Source organism: Thermobia domestica, chromosome 8, assembly GCF_964235325.1.
Source record: "Thermobia domestica chromosome 8, izTheDome1.hap1.1, whole genome shotgun sequence".
In the NCBI taxonomy this organism is placed as follows: Eukaryota; Metazoa; Arthropoda; class Insecta; order Zygentoma; family Lepismatidae; genus Thermobia; species Thermobia domestica.
The window spans coordinates 140,237,965-140,260,342 of NC_137461.1; the positions used below are offsets into that span (position 1 = coordinate 140,237,965).

The 22,378-nt window shown below is 36.7% G+C and overlaps 1 protein-coding gene across 3 annotated transcripts in view; it reads right to left on the reverse strand.

Annotated features, from left to right (window-relative positions):
* The window catches only part of Pex1 (peroxisomal biogenesis factor 1), a 171,058-nt gene that overhangs the window by 77,613 nt on the left and 71,067 nt on the right, over positions 1 to 22,378 (reverse strand). For all 3 annotated transcript variants that reach the window (XM_081769054.1, XM_081769052.1, XM_081769055.1), the window contains exons 9-13: positions 21,257 to 21,416; positions 14,752 to 14,914; positions 14,005 to 14,176; positions 10,698 to 10,885; positions 5,952 to 6,086 (exon numbers count right to left, since the gene is read on the reverse strand). In XM_081769054.1, coding sequence (XP_081625180.1) covers positions 5,952 to 6,086; positions 10,698 to 10,885; positions 14,005 to 14,176; positions 14,752 to 14,914; positions 21,257 to 21,416 — 818 coding nt within the window. The remainder of the gene's footprint in view (positions 1 to 5,951; positions 6,087 to 10,697; positions 10,886 to 14,004; positions 14,177 to 14,751; positions 14,915 to 21,256; positions 21,417 to 22,378) is intronic.

A 22,378-nucleotide genomic window follows, 5' to 3' on the forward strand; every position in this document is an offset into this window, starting at 1 on the left:
GGTAAATATTAAGCAAATTTCAACGTAAAGCATTAAAAACTAGGTTCTTATATTGCAATGGATTCTTTTTCTCTCGTTTAAGAAACTGAATCTCTGAAACATGCATTTTGTAGATAGTGAAACATGCATTTTGTAGATAGTGAAACGGTACATTCTTCGTTGCTCTTAAGACTGTTTTCGTTTTTATACAAGAAACGAAAGCTGTTGCAGACTTGTAGAAACAAGTGTGACGCAAAACTATGTGGAAAAATTCTGAGATCCCATCCGTAATAGAAGTTACTTTAAAATAAGAAAGTTTGACGAAATTGTAGAAATTGTTTCTTTGCTTCTATATTGGATAAGTTGAACCAATTTTACATAATGAAGGTTTGGATAGCACTCAAGTTCCTTCACATGCACAAGAAATCATGTAAAGAATTTATGTGAGGATTTACAGAATTGTTTAATCTTTTCCAGCAGTAGGCAAAATTTGAATAAGTCCTGTCGATTCGACTGAGTCATAAATTTCCAATAAATTTAAACCATTGATGTCATACATAGCCGAATCCTAGACGATAATGAATATAAGCGCTGAAGATATGGGTAACACGTCACAGACATTCTGCGAACCTGGTTATCAACTTCATTATATATCAGTGAGGTGGGAGTCCTCACGTTTCTGCAGATTAAGATTAAACTACTGGAATAACTTCAGTACATGTTCGTTCTGGGAATGTGTATATAAAATATGGGTTCAGTAGTAATATGATTCAAAAGCAGAAACAGTAAAATGAGTGAGAAAGTCCAAAGAGGTCTGACTACAGAAGTCTACGGCAAAAATTTTAGTTTTAATGCTTTAACAATTGGATTCAGTAATACTTTTAAACAGTCTTTCAAATATCTACTAGGAACAGTACATGTGTTGAATTTCTTTTGGAAGATCTGAAGTGAGCAGAAAAAAATACACATGTGGCAAATAACCAAAAATAAGCTTTGTATTTTGATCATTTCGCAGTTCCAGTCCACACTGGAGATGAAAAGTTGAAAACGTCGGATTTGAAAGCCTTCGCCTATTCTACTATTTAGATATACACTCTTCGACTATCTACTCTATTAATCAACTTTAAAACATTCAAAACATTAGAATATCTCAAGATGTTTCACCACACTAGTTGTACCATATTCATTCTAATCAACGGCACCGACTTTCCAAAATTTATGTGGGTGCATATTAATGGCGGGACATGTTAGCCTATATGTTTTCAGGAAAGTCTCCATATTTGATTGATTTATTTTCAGTTAAAATCTTTTATGAAGACTGTCATAAAGGACTGTGCTGTGATAAAGTAAAATTACCGATACTATAAGGATAAGTTGGGGCTGCCCTAGTTCAGTCGGTAACACGGCTGACTTAAACACAAGAGAAACGGGTTCAAACCCGGGTCCAAACTAAAAGTCTTGTGGCTGCGGTGCACTCACAAGATTATTTGTGTAGGTGCCGGAACCCCGGAGCACCCACGTAGTCGGCGCGCATGATTCTAATAAAGGTTAACAGAATATTAGAATGATAGACTAATAGAGAGATTAATAATAATAATAATAATAATAATAATAATAATAATAATAATAATAATAATAATAATAATAATAATAATAATAATAATAAAGTTTCGTTTGGTAGACTTCCAAACTACGTGAATTCAATACTCAAACTTGAAATAGAACATCTATAACTACTGGTTTGAATAAAGTAATAAGATCAAAGATAAAACTTCTTTTTCGGATGATGAATCCGTATAAAAAGGCCATTAGGCTTACTCACTATCCGTTACTGTTTTCGTTCTAATGCTATAAATGTTGAAAACCGAAAATCCCTAATTTGAACCACTTCCGGTTTGAATAAAGGGTTAACGGAGGAGATGGAACTTATTCCTGGGAAGCTGAATCGATTGGAAAAAAAAAGTAAAGAAAAACTTTTCTCGATATATCTCTTTTCGCTCTACGGAATTCAGATTTGAAACGGAAAGTACTAGTAAATTTCAACCGCTTCCGGTTTCGGTAGAGTGTTTCAGGTTGTGATGATATATACTTTTGATACACTGTGTCAGTTGCAGAGAACTGTTTTTGCTATCTATTACCGTTTCTATTCTACGATGATAAATGTTGAAACCATAAATGGTTAATTAGAACCACTTCTGGTTTGCTTAAAGGGTTTATGGAGAAGATGGAAACCATTCTTTAAGAGTTGAATCGATTGCAAAAAACCGCATCTCGATATCTCTTACCGTTCTTGTTATATGGAAATCAATATTGAAACAGGAAATAGTAGTAATACCACTTCCGATTTTGGTAGAGTGCAGCGAATTGTGACAATATATTCCCTTGAGAACTTGAATCGATTGCAGGAAACCGCTTGTCGCTATCTAGAACCATTTTTGTTCTATGGGGCTAAATGTTGATACCGGAAATGTTAATTTGAACCACTTTCGGTTTGAACATAGGGTTAAGGAGGAAATGGAACCTATTCTTTGGAAGCTGAATTGACTGCAAAACACTGCATCTCGATCTCTCTTTCCGTTTTTGCTCTACGGAAATCAGTATTGAAACTAAAAATAATAGTATATTTGAACCACTTTCTGTTTTGGCATGTTGTAGATATACATGATATGCTCCCTTGAGACACACACTGAATTGTCTTCATGAAACCACTTCTCGCTATCTGTTACTGTTTCTGTTCTAGAGCTGTAAATGTTGAAACCAGAAATAGCTAATCTGAACCACTTCCGATTTGAATAGACAGTTAAGGGAGAAGAAGGAACCTACTACTTGGACGCTGCATTGACTATATATATATATATATATATATATATATATATATATATATATATATATAAAAACAACGCATCTCGGTGTTTCTTACCTTTTTTGTGTAGAAATTAGTAATGAAATCAGAAGTAATAGTGAATCTGAACCACTGCCGGTTTGTGTAGTGTGTTATGAATAGTCATGATTTATTGTCTTGAGACACTGAATCGTTTGCGAAAATCCGCTTCGCGCTGTCTGTTTCCGTTCTATAGCGATAATATTGAAACTGGAAATGGCTCATCTGAACCACTTCCACCTTGAATAGAGGTTTAAAGGAGAATGAGAAACCTATTTCTGGGATGCTGAATCAATTGCAAAAAAACACATTTCGATATCTCTTACGATCTCTTTCGATATCACACGGTTACTTGTCGTCATACGGACAAACCTGTTCTATATGATTTCCGACACTTATGCATAGCATAATTTGGAATAATAATAATAATAATAATAATAATAATAATAATAATAATAATAATAATAATAATAATAATAATAAAATTAAATTTACTAAAAACCAATGCAAAACGCTAAATTTTTCCTTTGATTTTCGAAAAAAAAAAAACTAATTTTTGAAGTTCAAGCTTAAGCTCTACATATAATGTAGGAAAGCTGACAACTACATATGGTTCGTGGTCTATAGTTTAACGTTGAATCTGAACCTCCATCAGAAGTCAAAGCCAGGATTACAAGCACATAAAGCATTCGGGATAATCAATAGACTATTTGGAATAAATTTGATGTGTCGTATATAAATGCGACTTGGGAACATACGTAAAGCTAAGCTATTATTTTTTTATTATAGAATTTAACACCACGACTCTAATTTACAACGTGATAGCATATTAGCTTCTATTTTCTCGCAGAAATAAACTTCTAAAATTTAACTACAAATACCAAAGCCATTTTGAAAATTTAATTCCTTGAACTGTATGGAGGAATTTTCTTTCTGTGTTATATAGATTATAAATTTACAGATTTCTTTTATAGTTACTTTAATAATAGTTCAAAAAATAATTTAACAGTTAATAATTAAATGTCAATTACGTAATATTAAAATTTGCAGCTCTACCTAAATAAACACGTGGGAACAGATTAATATAGGTGAGGGCAGAAGGAGTTACAAAGGGAAATATACAGATCAAGGGAAGAGTTCTAAAAAAGAAAATGTAATGACATAAAAATTAAAAAAAAAAAAAAAAAAAAAACAGTTGGGAAACATGAAGAAATAGAAAAGGAGGGGTGAAATCTATAGAACTCCGGAGGAAATAAAGAGATATTACAATGCAATAGAAAAGAAGAATAGGAAAGTAGTCAGCGAAAAAAATGAAGTCTTAGTAAGATGGAAAAATTATGCTGACTTGTATGAGCAGGAATATACAGCGTGGTCTACATGTTGAAAGAGAAAATGAAGTACGCGAGGATCATAAAAGGCTCGCCACTCTTCGGAATGAGTTTAAAAAGCTATATCCAAGGAAGGGAAAAGCAACCGGGATTGATTATATACCAATAAAATTCACTAAGAATATAGGAGATAATGACAAAAAAATTGCAATGAAATATATGGAATAGAAGAGTGGCCAAAAGATTTCCTGAAAACGATCACGATACCGTTGACTAAGAAATCGAACTCAGAGAGAGGTGAGGACTATAGAACTATTAGTCTCATATCGCATACAGCAAAAATTATGCTTCAAACACTGAACAGGCTGTATGAAAGAACAAATGAAGAATTTGAGGAGGTACCGGTTCAGGTTTAGGAGAGGTAAGGGCAAAGATATGCAATTGGCTTATTAAGAGTAATCGATTAAATATTTATAGCGAAGGGAAAAGCAGTGTATGTTATATTTAATGATTTATAAAAGACTTTTGACCGCGTGAACTGGGATTATTGTTATGAGTTCAAAGAAAGTTGGATTGGAACGGAAAGATCGAAGACTATATATGAACCAACCAGTAAGTGTTAGAATAGGAGAAGAAATGACGGAGGAGAGTGCAACTGGAAGGAGAGTTTAACAGTGATGTTGTATCTCGCCAATATTATTTAATATACATTTAGAACAGATGGTGAAAAAGAGCCTACTTAATGAAGACGGTATTTCGGTAAAAGGTAGAATGATTAGGTGTATACGTTTGGAGACCATATGGTGCTTGTTGCGGAATCTGAAAAGAAAACCAATAAGGTGTAAGAAAATTTGAGGAAGGGCTGTGAAGGATATGGGATGAAAATAAATGTTAGAAAGGTAAAAGCCATGGTGATTGAAACGAAGCAGTCGGTGTCAAATATAGAAGTACAATAGGAGTGGAGAAAATAGAACAGGTGAGTAGTTTTCGATACTCGGGTAGTACTACTAGTGATGACATGAAGTGCGAATGTGAAATATAAGCAAGGATAGGCATGGCGAAAGAAACAATTGAGAGGAAGAACGGTATTTTGTGGGTTCTGGAATAAAGAGAAAAAGACTCATATAATGCTTTATGTGTGGGGCAGAAACATGAACATTACGCAAAAGCGATTAAAAAAGGCCGGAAGCTTTCGAAATGCAGGTGTTGAGAAGAATGAAGAGAATTAGCTGAGTTGAGCGGAAAATGAATGGGAGAGTGTTAGAAGTGATGGGAGACAAGAACAATTCTAGATGTAATTGAAAAGAGGAAGAAAAACTGGTTGGGACATTGACTGAGAAGGAATTGTACCATAAAAGACGTGCTAGAAGGTATAGTGGTAGGAAAGAGAGGAGGCAGGGCGAAAGAGGCTACAGTTGATGGACGGTATCAAAACAGAAAAAATCGTAAGTATAGAAGATGTTAGCTGAAGACAGTGGAGCATGGGAACTTCTCAGTTGCAGCAACTGACTTACCAATAATGGCAGAATACCTACGATGATGATGACGTAAATAATATGTGAGGCCTGAAAGTTTTAGTTCCTGGAAAATTTCTTTCAACTTTTGCAACATTAAGAAGCAAAATATTTTTACTAAAACACAGAAAGGGTTTAAAAAAAAAAAAAAAAACTATATATTGTGATTCCGACGTGCATTTCAAGAATTAACAATTCTGCACAAACTATTCTTGTTAATTAAGAAGTATAAAATGTACTTTTACCAACCTTAATACTGATAAAATTTAGTCCACACTCTTGAGCAACAGCACCTGCCAATAATGTCTTTCCAGTTCCAGGGGCACCATACAGCAATACGCCTGACTGATGCCTTAATGGTGACTGTTCAAATAATTCAGGGTACTACAAAAGTAAAAGTAAATTATTAATATTTCATTAAAAATACATTATTATCACAAGATTATTTATTACTTTCAATTTCCGAACAGAGTTCCAAATTACACTGATTGTCTGGAGTATCTTAGTTCGTAAAAGCAAAATGCGTAATAGTTTCTACTGCCAAACTGTTCTCCGAAAGATTCTAAAGTTTACTTATTTATTTATTTTTGTAGGCAGTGTGGCCGCTTTAAACATTAAGATAGATTATAGTCTAGCAAGTCTAAATTAAATTAGAATAAGAGCGTGATTTTACGGTACAATACAAAAATTGCTCTAATTAGAATTATTGATTATAGCACTTCAAATGTTTGGAAGCTTGATTTACCTTTGAATAAAAACTGTAAATGTTATGCTTTATGTATTGCGTTCGACATGTTTCATTCTCAAAATGTATACTTATTTTTAATTCAAACTATTATTTGTTATTCTATATGATTAGTTTCCTCTGATATTTTCAAAAGCCCATTTTTTACTTTTCTTTCACTGCAATTTTGAGAAAAGTTTATGAGAAAATTTTACAATTTGAATTTGTTTATATTGAAGTTTCAGAAACAGAAGTTTACTGCGCCAGAAATCCGTAAAATTCATTGTGCAGAAAAACCTATACGCGTACCTTAAGCCAATAATTGCTGTAATTTCATGCTGTATTAAATTCTCAGAGCTGTATGTTGACAACAGTAAGGAAACTAAACAACACAAGCCGGAAAAATATTTATACGCAATAATTAAAATAATTACTTCTGTAACCATAAAAGCACTTCATTCATTTTTCTTGATTTCTTGTGTGCTTACATATAACACTTTCTTTCAATTTTCCTTAATTTTCCATCTTCAAATATTTCTCTACACACACATTAAAATTGTTCTAATTCATAACTCTCTGCCCCAGGTTTTGTTAAAACAGGAAGTTCTTTGGGAGCGTATATAGCAAACTTTTGGGCTTTAAATAATAGCATGGAGTTTGATCCATCAAATACATACGTATTTCTTAGAATTATCCACCAGTCTCATCTTTTATTCTTTAGTACAAGACATAGCTAGAGATCTTTCTTTCCAGTAACTCTGAAAGCTCTCCAACTTTCCCCTGGACTTTGCGACACGTGGTAGAGATTTACGATCCCTGATTGCTGAAAACCAATGTTGCATCAGTTCCTTTCCTTCTAACCTTCTTTCTTTCTACTTGTTTTTCAAAACACTTGGTTTAGATCAATTTTCTTAAGAAAACATATTGTGTTATAGTGTTTGTGTGAACAAAACAACAACATCATTGAAAACGAAGACAGCTCACATGCTCCCGACGACTAGCTGAAAATTGTCGGAGTTAATATGAGTAGTGTTTAGGAATTAGGTCTTTAACTTTGTCCAGAAGAAGAGCAAATTCCTTGATCGATTGTGTAGCAAAGCATTTGGAATTCAAGCAGTTTACAATGATTTGATACGTCAAATATCAAGAAACAAGCGGGAACCTGGTTTTTCGGCTTAAGATCGTACGGTGCATATGACCGCGCTCATCTCCACTAATAGGAAAAATAAAGAGAGAAAGACTCTCACGGGTGGTAGAGATCTTGACGAGGTTGTGGGGTTTTAAACTAACATTTGGCCTGGATCAACTTTTTTACGAGGCGCATCCAGAAAGTAAGTTTCCCACGCGTCCCATAGCTAGGAAACCGTATGTTGCGCGAAGCGATTACGTGTACTGAGAGAGTAAGGTCCTAACATGGCGCATGCGCCAGAACTTCCCTAATTCTCTCAGTAGCGTCGTGGCAGTGATTGAAGATTTGCGTTCCTATTCCAGCTCCCGCCGCGTGTAAAGCGCGAGCAGTGATAAAATTTTTGAATGCACAGGGCATAGCACCGAATGAAATCTATCGTCAGTTGTATCGTTGCAAAAATGTCAATGCTGACCTTGTGAGCCTTGCTTTGTGCTCTAGGGTCAGTTGCTTCAACACAAAACTTCTTGATCAACAGGAACTCCGTGATAGTGGTGTGCAATAAGGAGCGGAAAATCTGCAGTAACTGCTTGCTTGTGCCGTTAGGCCCATGGACCTAGCACAGCTAACGATGGATTTCGATTGGTGCTATGCCCTGTGCATTCAAAAACTTTATCACTGCTCGCACTTCACACGCGGCGGGAGCTGGAATAGGAACGTCCATCTTCAACCACTGCCACGACGCTACTGAGAGCACTAGGGAAGTTCCGCTAGTGCATGTGCCATACTAGGACCTTACTCTCTCACGTACACGTAGTCGCTTCGCGCAACATACCGTTTCCTAGCTATGGGACGCGTGAGAAACTTACTTTCTGGATGCGCCTCGTAGTTTATTATAAATGGAAAATTGCGATTTATTCTCTTTCTTTACAAGAACATGTTATGTGGTGAACGTCTTCGTTTCCGACAGTGTATGCAAATCCAAGTTACTATTTTTGACACGTATATATGATTTAGGCTGTTACAAACTGCAACTAAATTAGTTACTTTACTAATAGTAGTGAAGTTCACGAAATTACGAAGCTTTCAAAAAAAAAAAAAAAAAAAAAAAAGTTATCTGCACTGCTTTTAATGGAACTGAAAATTTCAATTTAATCATAGTACTGCAGCTGATGAAGTTTTGTAGCTGAAGAGATAGCACATGATCGGAGCATCGATTCTTTAAACCATCATTAGCGACTTCGCAGATCCACAGTTCGCAATTTGTTTTATTTAATTTCATCCTCACATGTCCTCACGAGGTGCCACGATTAAAAACTCATGATCACGACAGAGAACTCAATCTAAAATCATCCAAATTGGGAAGTCTTATTTACAAGTTATTTTTAAGCTAAACTACGAGGGATACTTGTAACAGTTTCCGTGGAAACCATCACGTCTTCTTGACTATTTAGGATGGCAACACTATCGCCGACACTGACGAAAATCTATGCAAAGATACTGTTGAACATATTCGGGAACATTTTATGTTGTTTGCTGATAAAACCTGTGACTTTTTTTAAATGATAATTTCATGTAATGTACTGTAGCCGTATCAACATCTTATCTCGTGGATACGGTACTTCGTAGATTATTCGACAACAATATACGATACAGAGATCCTAAGACAAGGCCACATATACTAGTAATGTGACTAATAATAAAAGTAATGCTATTAATACCAATAATAACCAATCACTAACTAACCAAGTGTAACTAATCACTTTGCAAATTGCAGCAGCAATGTTTTGGGTTTTGTTAGATATTCACTGCCGCGGACATTTGCCAACATTGTGACAGCTGACTTACAAGACGAGCATGTAATTTTTTGCGTGAACTCTGTTTGATGTTTGTAAATGTTTGTCAAAAACACCATACAATTTTAGTTTCGAAGAATATGTTGATATAGTGTATGTTTACAACTATATGGTCAGAAGAATGGAAAGTGAACTAGAGGGAAATCAAGAAGGAAATGGATGGATATCGTTAAGAATGATGTCAGGGAGAAAAGTTCTGCCACAAAATAATTTCGAGACAGGCTTTTATGGAGAAGACTCATCAACCGCACATACGAGGGAGAAGAGGAAGAGTTTACGTTTACGTCTTTTGCAATGGGAATACCTTTGAAGCTGTTGAAACGTATAGTCAACGCTTCCCTAATAGGAAAATTCCAGTTTGTAAACTATATAAATACCTTTAATTTTTTGCGTGAATGTGATATGCTTCCAAATGCTCGTGTTACCTGTGGATAAGGTATCCAGCAACATGTGGAAGACAAGAATGCGTTCTTGAAATGGTTCAGTACAGTCCAACAATTAGTAGAAGTCGTATTTCTACTTGTCTTCGTAGTGTGCCACAAACACAGATATGGTAAACATTAGATCAGAAGCAATTGTATCCTTTCATCTGCAGCGTGTGCAAAATTTACATTACAGTGATATTGTCTAGAATTTTAGCAATGGTTAAATACCTTCGTAAAATTAACTAACGAAGCCATCTTCACAGAATGGCATCAAGAAAAGCCGTAACACGCATCTATGTTAAAAATCAACATGATTGATAGTAAACCAGATTTTCTGAATGTATGATGTTCGATTCCAGCTCGAGCCAAGTGGGCCTTCTAGTGAACAGACACGACATGTGTGGGTTTTACTGTTTCCTCTAACTTTCTTCACTCCATCATTTCGTTCATTATCACAGCCTTCTTTAGCTTTAGAATGTAACGTGGGACGTTCTAGAAATTTCATTCCATTTCATCAAGTAACTCGAAAAAAAAAAACTTCTCTTCGCCACTTAGATGAGTATGTATTTCCAGCACGATAAAGCTCTTACATATTATACCAGATTTGTGAAGAATTATCTCGACAGAAGTTTTCTATACTGCTCGATTGGTCGTGGGGATCCCAATACCTGACCTCAATAATCGCCCGGGCTAACCGCCATAGACGTTGCTTATGGGGTTGGATTAAGAATGACGTGTATAGCACAAAAGCAAATATCAACTACAAACTATTAGCACGCATTATCTTCCTCTACAATAAGAAGTCTATCTAGGAGTATACTAGGAACAGTGCGAAACAGGACATCCAAATAATTATCAACTTACTTTCGAAGGCCACTGAAATATTTCAATCAGTTGTTCTTTCACGTCAGTTAAGCCACCAACATTTTCCCATGAATATTCAGTTGTCTTAAACAATTCCACTTCACGTAATGATAGGGGAACGTAATTTTCCAACGCTTTGTCCAAGTCAATCTTTTCTATACACGTCATTTGCGAGGATTCCACATTACCTGCAAATAGAACAGAAAATATTTTATCTACAAAATAATCCTATATCTTTCCTAAAGTTTGAAAATTAAGTTAAAAGAGAAGTAAATATCTTTCGAACGTATTACAAGGGAATTTCATTAGTTCAATGTAAAATAAGTGAATATTTATTATTCCTTTTTATACGTAACTAGTTACTATAATATTTCGAAATGGAAAATAATATTACACTTACTACTTTATGCAAGTTTACGATTACATGAATATTTACACTTCTACACAGACCTAAGCAAGAGTATTGGTTTATACAACAAAAAGCGTCTTATCTTGACAAAGAGATAGAGCATTTTATGTAACCTTCACTTGGATTTTAATGGTTGAGAATAGTCAATACCCAAAGAAGGAAAGGGTTACTATCTTTAGGAAAAGCTGGGTAGACTAATATAGTACTATGAAAACTAATTAAAAAAAAAAAGTTTCCAAAATTCCGAACAACCGAAACAACTTTATCACTATAAATTGAACACTGATTCAAAACGCTCTTCAGAAAGAAGGGACTACCTATGTTAAAACTTCCGTGTTGTTGAAAAAAAATCAGTTTTCAATTGGACGCAATTCATGTTAAATTAGGCATGTCCAATGACTGTAAATTCAGCAATTTCAAGCTCATACTTATGAGATATGAAGCAAGCAGCGACTTTTCCCAAAACCTCCTTTTTACTATCTATGAAATTTCATTAAAATTCAAAGAGTGAAAATATGTAATCTGATTGGAAACAAATTTTGAAGTGCGACACATTGGATTAGTGGTAAAGTGCTCATCTCTTCTGCGAGTGATCCATGGTCAGATCTCAGGTTACGAGAATTTCTGGTGATGGTAGTCCCGGTTCTATCCCACATTCTCGTCTCACTAATTCTTTCGTAATCATTTATTTCCATTAGTTACTCGTCTCACTTAACCTAATAAAATATTGCTATAGGACGTTACACTAAATAATCCATTTTTCACTTCACTTCAAGTTCAGTTTTATGAGTAGATTTGGAGCAGATTGGTTGCATTTTTCTGTCAGTACAGATCACCACCGTCAATCGATGTGCACTCTAATTTTCTCTGCAGGAACTAAGGAACTACTCCGCCATTTTAACTTTGAACAATAAATTTTGAGTATTGTTAATAATAATAACGTTTAATAATTCGCGAATTCTAAATTCTAATTATTTCAATACATGGCAAGTTTTTGTTAATAACATAATAATAATAAAGTTAATATAATTAGAATCTTCAGAACTACACAAACTGGTAAAAGTTAGAAACAAAACTGCACAATGGAAAAGACAGAAAAAAAATAATAAAACGAATACTTTTCCACTTACGTATAATGTTTTGGACATAAAAAGTCATATACTATATATTGTTTGTATATAATCGACTTCAAATTTACCCAGAAGGATCAGTAAAATAATTACGCAAATAAGTTTCTCTAAGTTAGTACAATTCATCCTTTATTTTCGTCTGATTTCAACTCCAAACAACAGAAGTAATCAATAGAAGTACGTCTCACAAAACACGTGCTACGTTTCATGAAAATCGAGCGATTTTTAAGGAGGTACACCCATCCTTCATAATTGACAAATTATCATCCAAAGCAACGCAGATGAACGGGAAACCACAGAGAAAAATTCATCAAATCGAACTTAGGTTTTAAGTTATAAAGAATGTTGTTCTGTTTATATAAGTCCAATTTTTTCAAAGTGCACTTACGATATGAAAAATGTTGCCGTCATCGCTGGTTGTAATGTATCGTGGCAGAGCAGTGTGGGTTATCGCTTGATATAGCAATTTAATCTGCAATATACTACGTTGGATCACAGGCATAGGATTTCATTTTATTCTCGTACGCCTACTGCATGAGGTGTCACGGTATATAATTACCCGAATATTAACATAACGCATGAAATAAAAATAGGCATAATCCAATGTGACAACCATTTTCCATACTGACCCCCACCCCCAAGTGTTTTTCCTACAGTTTGCAGTAGTTTGTCTTGTGTTCAGCAACGTGGTACTTAAGGGGGAGAAGAGCCCGTGGAGGTTATGGGTGATTTCTTGACCCTGTCACGTTAAGGTTGTGGACCCTCCTACCTGCCAGTCGACGAATTCCAAAATGCACTTCAGGCAGCACTTTCACTGATAACCTCAAATAAGCCGCCTTTGTTGTTGAATGTTTCTGCATAAGCGCCATTTGTGTTTGCTTAGCCAGGATATCTTTACCTGTGGTCACTTCGATGGTTAAATGTATTCCCGATACTGTTTCTCTTTTCAGTTGTGCAAAAAATGTGCGTGAAAAAGAACAAAATTCGGCGGCACTGCATTAGCTCCAACACAACATTTCAGCTCCTGAAAGCTGGCACCGCACAGTGATAACGACAAAGTTTCAGCTCTCTGGGTGAACTACTCAGGTGACTGCAAATTGCCAAATCAGTCGAATATAAACCGAACAACCTCACGTAAAGGAAAATTATTTTGCTACCACATCACGTGTATGTGCAAAATTTCAGGTTAAAATAAATTTGCCTCTTTTCATTTTCTTCTTCTTCAACGATTTCAATCACAAGCAATAGGTCTATTTGGGAAGCCTTATACCCAACAGCACACCAAGCACTAAAGTGGGACGAATTTTTAAAACGGTGGAACAGACATACACATACTGAGGATACACCTACAAATGAATGTCACGTCGAACAGCAGGAGAAACAATGATGTTAATTAGCTCGTTAAATGGCCCAGCTGTAGAAATATAATCCTTTTACTTCACAATACGCACGCGTATGAATTCTTTTCATACGATTAAAATGCTACCCAGCTTTGATTAAGGCTATCTTACCACAATCAAATCTGTAATGTTGGCTGGTTAAGGAGAGGAATCATTTGGACGGTAAGGACAATGCAACTCCATTGCCGATTTTTTCACTTATTTGTCCAATATTATGACAACAGTAGCCAATAATCTAATGGTGAATGTGATCATATAAAAAAAATATTTATAATTCATAAGCAATATATGCATTACAGCACATCTAGAAATGAAAATATTATATAAAGTAATTACTAATTGCTAAGTAGTTAAATTGAGGTTATTACCTAATCTTCTCCAGGATTCGAAGATAGCTTTATTGACTAAAGAATTCATATCTCGCAGCACGTAACCATCTGTCTTTGTTGCATAATAATCCAAACTAAGGTTTTTCATATCCCCTGGGAATGCAACTTTCTTCTCCAAAATAATGGACTCCAATATTTCATGACGATCAGTCTGGAAACCAAAATTTGGAAATCTCATTTAATTTAAATCACATACAATACAGATTTGAAACAGAATACAATATAACAATTTCTTTGTTCCTCAATTCCAAAATGTAGTTTAGAGCTATTAAATTTCTCAAAAGTTACTACATTTTATAAATTCCATACATGTTCTATTCTAACAAATTTATCAAATTCAATAGGCAAGTGTATAAATGTAACTGAAGCGTAACTTAATTGAAAAAAAAAAAAAAAAAAAAAACTTAACATTACAGAACAACTGAAGTTGCTTCCAAAACATTAGAATAGATTCTCAAGGACTAAATATTAATCGATACCACATATAAACTACACTAGACTTTTCTACATTTTATAGAACTTAGTTGACGTTGATATGAACAAAGCTAAAATTAGGAAGAAGTGTTTGTGAATTCCACTTTCAATTGTCTTCTGTGAGAAAGTTTGAAACAATCACAAATTCCGAATATGCATTTCCTATATAATTCAAGATTAAAGATGCAACGGAAACACAATGTCTAGTAAAACTGGTCAAACAAACAAAAATAAACATAGGAAAATAATTACCTTATCTATTTCTGGTATCTCCAAAATCTCATTAAATACATGTTTTCCGCGTGGTGATATTATTATTGAATTCAGTTTACGTTTTGATATTGCTGTTGCAAACACTGCAACATGGTTGTTTAATTGGTGTTCATCTATCATATCCAAAATAACCTCTGAAACCCTACGAAAAAAAAAAATACATCTTTTAATAGCTTCTTAAGGCAAAAAGTACTTTTTGCTGACAATATGAAGTTCTACCGAGGCTGATTCGTTCCTATCTGGACAACTTGCAGACTGCGACACTTGTCAAATTGAGTTTCACAGAGCAACAAAACTGTCTGCACATGTGTACCAGTATCTCAACTATTGTGAAGCTATCGCTTTTGGGAAAGGTACATCAGACACTTTTCCATACATTTCCGGCATAATAGAACAGTGCCGGAAGCAATGGTTTTGCTGCAGGACAGACCACTGTTAGTATTATAACTATACGTTATGTACCCACATCACCAACGAAATACACATCCAAAAACGTCAATGAACTCACAAGACCTGTGAGAAAAAAAAATATGGCAGCCTGTGAGAATCCATTACCAGAGTTATATCCAATCGATTACACGTGATTAATTTAACAGTGAAGCGTACAATCCATCACAAATCGATGTTACAAACTGTCCACATGGTCAGAATGAATAAGTTATTGCTACGGTTACCGCGGAGCGAAAGTGCAAAGGCAAAAGGTTGTACGAGCGCCACCTAGCTGGTGATCGCTAGAAATTTTTTGTGACCATGAACAAAGTACTAATGTACTTAAGTGACTCTGCAAAAATTCCGGCCATCGCCTACAAAGATTTCATAGAATAGATCGATGTAACTTTGTACATAAGTGTAAACAAAATATGTCGGAAAATTTTATGATTGTTGTTGGTTTTTGTTTCAGAAGGATGCTCAAGATTTATAAGGTTGAAAGAAATGTCAAAATCAATGCTGATTATTATTATGAACATGATCTATCCCCAGTTTACACAGGTGGAACACCAATATTGTATGACATCACCCACTGTGTAGAACTGCACTAGGACAGAGCTTCACGCTACATAGCTAAAACATCGCTGGTCTTCTATCGACGCATCACAGCTGCGCTTGGTATCCATGTTATTCCGTTCATGGACATTCCCATTAAGAGTCTGGATGGTAATCCCATGAAATACTGTATTTTTAGAATTCTCAACCGGCGCTTTTCATCATATCGGGTTTGCATGAGAATGGCTTCTGCTAGGCCTGTAAGCAGGAGTGTGACAGTATATCCCTGGTACAGCCGTAACGAAGTTTGCTGAAATGGAAACTGGGACGTTGTGCGATGGTCTATACTAGCAGCCATCATCTCGAGATTGATTGATAGAATATCTTTGGTAAGCAGCAACTTCAATGTGTTCCGAGTGTTGTAATAATGCTCCCAGTGCGTATATAAACTGCCTCAGAGGCCTGCTATTGACTTTAGTGGATTGCTATTGTTCTGATCAACAATATCAGTATTTAAAATTTCATAACTATCAACATACTTGCGAGTAACAATTCCGTCATACCACCCCACACGAAAAGTAGTTTTACAAGGACGGCCAATCATTCACTTTCGACAGGTGTTTTCTTCATGAACGAATGATGCTAGGATGAAACACAAGTCTGTTCTATATAGAGTGGACATTAACATACTAAAAAACTATAGCCGTTCATTCCGGTGACAAAATTCATTTTAGGGGTTTTGTTCTCCTTTTTTGCTATTTCGACCACTGTGTGCAGGTATGTTGCCCACTACGCTATTCAGTCCTTCCCAAACTACCGTTTACTTTTACTTTTGTAATTGTGATTTATGATTTAAATTACTTGGTATGCACCGTAACTGACATTTATTGTGATTGAAGGAACACCCGGAATATAGAGAATGAATATACAGCGTGAGGCAGCTAAAACTGCCACCTGAAATAGCGAAGAGACTAGAAACACTAGCGATGTAGGGTTTGCAAGAAACAATAATTGCAGTAGGGGCTCGTAAAATGGAGGTATGGGGTGGTTCAAAAAAGAGCGACAAATGGGGCATCTGGAGCAAGGTTATATTTTGTTAAATGGAACGATATACATTAACATGCATAATATAAAAGAGCACACGCAATGAAACACAACGCCGTTGGTCCCATGTGTGTACTGCACATAGGCCATGTAAATAGGTGTAAACAAAATAACAAGTTGCCCACTTGACCGTCAGTACCAAGGCATGTATGTATGAGCTGTCAGAACAAATCGGACAAGATGAAGAAAAGGCGTGATAACAGGGAAGAAAAAATAGAGACATCGTCAGCACCATTTATGTGACAGTGTTACAGCATAATGACAATGGACATTACAGTATGTGGCAGAACCACTTTGTAATAAGCGAAAACCTGTCAAAGTGTATGTTCAACATGATAGTCGTCAGCTGCGATATAGGCATCGAGGCGCCCATGCAAAGATCGTTGCACAGAATGTAGCATCGCAGAGGGAATGTCCCTACAGGCGACAGTAATGCGGTGTTGCATATCCTCTGGTGTTGTTGGCACATCCAAGTAGACAATGTCCTTCAGTATTCACCCCAGGAAAATGTCTAACGGTTTCAAATCTGGGGAACGAGCCGGCCATTTGACAGGCCTGGCACGTCCAATCCACCGATTTTCCACACGTGATGTAGCGCGTCGTGTACTGTGAGCTGGGCATACGTCATGTTGGTACCACATTTCCCTCCTTGTCTGAAGTGGTATGTCCTCTAATAGTACAGGCAGTTCACGTTGTAAAAACTGTATGTATCGGTCACCATTCAGTGTCCCTTGTATGAAAAAAGGGCCAATGAGATATTCACCCATCATACCACACCACACGTTCACACTCCATGGGAGCTGGCGTTCCACCTGGTGAAGCCAATGTGGATTTGTTACAGACCAATAGTGCATGTTCCTTAGGTTGACATTTCCATGATTGGTAAAAGTTGCCTCGTCGGTGAACAGGATACGTGACAAATCTGGTGCGTCGTGTCGTAACATTCATATGCAAAACTGAACACGGTCCACAAAATCATTCCCATGCAGTTCCTGATGGAGAAAGATATGATATGGGTGAAACTTGTGTATGTGCAGAATGCGTAATACACTTCGCTGACTCATCCCACCATCCCTGGCAATTTCACGGGAGCTAATGTGCGGATTCACAGCAACAGCGGCGAGAACATTTCTTGCACCTGTCTCACCTGTAATTGGCTTGTTCCGCACACGTTGTCGTGGTGTTACACTTCCGGTTTCTCTTAATTTACTAATAATAACTTACCGAATAGACGTCGAGATGGCTGTCGTCTGTCCGGATATCTCTCTGCGTACACACGGTAGGCTTCTGAGGCATTTTTTCGGCATTCCCCATAAATCAGGATCATGTCCGCATTTTCTATATTCGTAAACACCATACTCTTCGCCCTTACCACTACCACTACCTGTTATGAACTAACACGATCTCGTGGCTCTGCAATCAAAACTTGCTCTGCGTCAAGACAGTTCTGTCAGGCACCTGAGACGCTTTACATGCCGCGGTACTTACTGACGGTCAAGTAGGCCACTTGTTATTTTATTTACACCTATTTACATGATCATCTCTTCGTTCCTATGTGCAGTACGCACATGGGACCAACGGTGTTGTGTTTCTCTGTGTGTGCTCTTTTATATTATGTATGTTAATGTATATCGTTCCATTGAACAAAATATAACTTTTCTCCAGATGCCCCATTTGTTGCTCTTTTTCGAACCACCCCATACCTCCATTTTACGAGTCCCTACTGCTATTCTTGTTTCTCGCAAACCCTACATCGCTAGTGTTTCTTCGCTATTTCAGGTGGTACTTTTAGCTGCCTCGCGCTGTATATGGCAATACGTAGAAGACCCAGGTTTCATCCTTGCTCCAGAGGCATATTTTCATTCCTTGAAATTCAATATCATTTCCATTTTACTAAATTAAGTATAAAAAACGAATCTGCTGTTTAATCACATTTTTCATTTTTTTAAACAAGGTATCTAGTTGATTAAAACTATTTTTTTTTTTTTTTAATTCACTCCAACCCTATCTCAAAATCCAACTATAGCCTTGGTTTACTTATCGTGGAAAATGTTAAGAAACATTATTGTTACTCTCTAGTAAACGTAACTGTCGAGATCACACTACAATAATTGTTAGAGCTCCTTCGTAGCTATATGGTTAGCATACGCGCCTTCAGCGCGGGAGACACAAGCTTGATTCCATGTGAGAAATGTTTAGAGGCTATGTTAAAATCCAAACCAAAGAAGTAACATGATTGTATGGTCAACGATTATGAAATCTTGCAATTTATAGTTGAAACACATCAAACCTATGCTCTATCTGCTAAAGGACACAAATTATTAATAAAGGTGAAAGACTCCGAGCAATTGAGTATTCTCTCGATTTTTTTCAATGCAATATCACTGAGACATTTACCTGTATCGTACAATTATAGGTATTCTTCTACAGGGTGCGGCACGTAAAACCGGCCCGTCGTAATATTCTGGTATATTGTGTTTTTGGCAACACTTAAATAATCTACCTGCCTACCAAGAGATGGCGTGTCGAGGTCGGGTCGACTTACGTGACCTGCAGCAGTCACGTGCAGCCGCAGCCAGTGAAACTTGTCGAAACCAGTTGAGAAAAAGGCCTCGTTGTGTTAAGTCGGGTGAGTGTCAGTGTGTGATAATGCCGTATTCGATACCCGAGCGTGTTGCCATTGTTGAAGGGTTCATTCTCACTGGATCTTTTGTGAAAACAAAGAATTTGTTTCGGGAGAAATTTCCAGGACGTTCTGTGCCAGCAAAAAGCACCATTCAGGAATTGATTGAAAAATGTTGGCGTACAGGATCGGTTCAAAATGCTCCAAGGAACAGACGACCATCTGTCTGCACACCTGAATTAAAGATGCAGGTGGAGGAGATAATGGCATGAAGTCCTCGAAAGTCAACCAGGAGATTGAGTCAACAGGTTCATGCGAGTGAGAGAAGTTGCAGACGTGTTTTAAGGGGACTGAAGTTAAAACCGTACCGGATAAGTGTTGTGCAAGAACTGAAGGAGCCTGACCTGCAGAAGAGGGTGCATTTCTGTTCATGGCTGTTGAGCAATGTTGCCAGTGGTTTCTTGGATCCACTAATGCTCATCATGAGTGACGAGGCGTGGTTCCACCTGTCTGGGTACGTAAATTCCCAAAACAACCGGTATTGATCGACAGAAAATCCACACGCAATCCACCAGGTACCCTTGCATGATAAGAAGATTGGTGTTTGGTGTGCCATTTCCGCCACACGCGTTATTGGGAACATATTCTTTGAGACGACAGTGAACAGTGACGTGTATATGAGAATCCTGGAGGAGTTTTATACACACTTGACCGAAGAGGAGCGTCAGTTATGTTACTTTCAGCAGGACGGTGCAACATGCCACACATCAGCTGCATCATTGTCCCTTGTGGATGAGATGTTTACACCAGAGAGGACAATCAGCAAAGGCTTGTGGCCTCCTCGGTCACCAGACTTGTCCACGGATGACTTTTATTTATGGGGACTGTTAAAGGGAAGAGTATACGAAACAAATCCACACACAATTGAAGAACTCAAGACCAGGATCCAGGATGTCACCAATAGCATTACAACACAAGAACTGACAAGGGTATATATGAATCTCCTCAATCGTGCTCACATGTGTGTTAAAGTGGGCGGAGGACACTTTCAGCACCTGCTGTGAAGGCTGCTGTGAAGGTGAGTAGTCATATTCAATACATTACATTTCATTTATGTGTTGCAGTTAATCATATTCAATACATTACATTTCATTTTATGTGTTCACTTTACGGGCCGGTTTTACGTGCCGCACCCTGTACTTCTACTACTGCTCCTCCCGCTGGTTAGTTGTAAGCGTTTGCGCCTTTGGTGCACGTGGCCCCGGGTACGATTGCCGGTGGAAGAGCACTGAAATTTTAACACATTATGGTGGTGAGCGGACATGCTGGACGGTACCTCTGGTGTTGGGTCCTTAATTCGATCCCCGGCCAAGTAAGTTTGTGGTGGACAACATTGTGCTCGTGGGTCTTCTTGGGTACTCCCGTTTCCTCCCATTTTCTCATTTCACCAATTCCTCCATCATCATTCAGTTTAATGATCGTCTCCCTTAGCCTAACAGGCATAATCGTTGGACGTTAAACTCAAAGATTTCATTTCACTTTTTCATTATGGTAGTTCGGATTTCCCTTAAACTGTAGGTCTACGTGTCACATGGCATCACTGCTGAAAAGAGACGGTATATTATTATTAAACGTGAATCTAAGAAAACCTTTAAATAAGATTTTGTCTATTGTAAATATACAGGCCCTGCAAATAAACTAAGGAATCCCGCACAAGGGTCAGAAAACAGATGTTTGTATTGCGTTATAACATGGTCTTCCCACTCAACTTACTTTCTGTAATACGTGGCTTCTGCAGAAACTTCTTGTTCTGGTGAGGACGGTATTCCTGCTATACAATGTAAATCATCAAGAAACAAAACTGAAGGCTGGTAATACACACAGGCAGCAAGAACTTCGGATAACTTCTTTTCTATCATTTCTGATTTCTTTCCTTAAAAATGAAAATAACATTTATAAAGCATATTTATGATTATTATACCATTCTCAAGAAAAAGTATATTATACACTAAGCTACTATTTTCTTTATTCGTTGTACCCTTATATATCCATAATGAGAATTAATACAGGAATATACATGGATATCGCACTTACATACGTAAAAGCTGGGAGAAAACAGGATTTTGGGAAGTTTTTCTCTTGATTGGAAAACTTTGGGAATCTTCTAAAATTGAGGAGAAACAATAATCTGTTCCACCTGTAGTTTTCACATAACACGAAAAATTTAATTATTGTATTCTAGAAAAAAGATAAACTTGGAAGTTTTCAAGAATGGATCATTCTATAGTTAAAATTAAATAAATAAATAAAAATTATGGACAGAGGAATTCTCCCATTTCAACGAAGGTTTTTTAGTTTTATGATATGTCAAAACTAAATATTTCAGTCTAAATATTCAAAGGTGTTAACTCTACTGAAAGTCAAGGGCCGCGGTTGCTCAGTGGTTGAACGTTCACCTCTGGTGCATGGGGTTCTTGGTTCGATCTCATGCTCGTGCCAAGTGAACTTTGTGGTGGACAAACACCGTATGTGTGGGTTTCCTCGGGGTTTTTCCGTTTCCTACCACTTTCTTCACTCTACATTTCCTTCATTTCTCATTATCATCGTCTTCTTTAGCCTAGCCGGCATAACCGTGGAACGTTTAACCGTTAAGTTTTAATTTAAAGATTTCATTTTTTCCCCTACTGAAAGTCATATTTTGTTCCACAAAATTCAACGCACATTTGTGTATTCTATAATTTAAGTATGAACCTGAGTTAGCTACATATGCCGTGGACTAAAACAAACATAAAAAACTCAGTTCCTTCTATACTGACTCCTGCTATTGTTCAGATCTTACAATATACTAAAAGTAGCTAATCATTTTTTTAAAGTTTGAAAACAATGCTACATAAG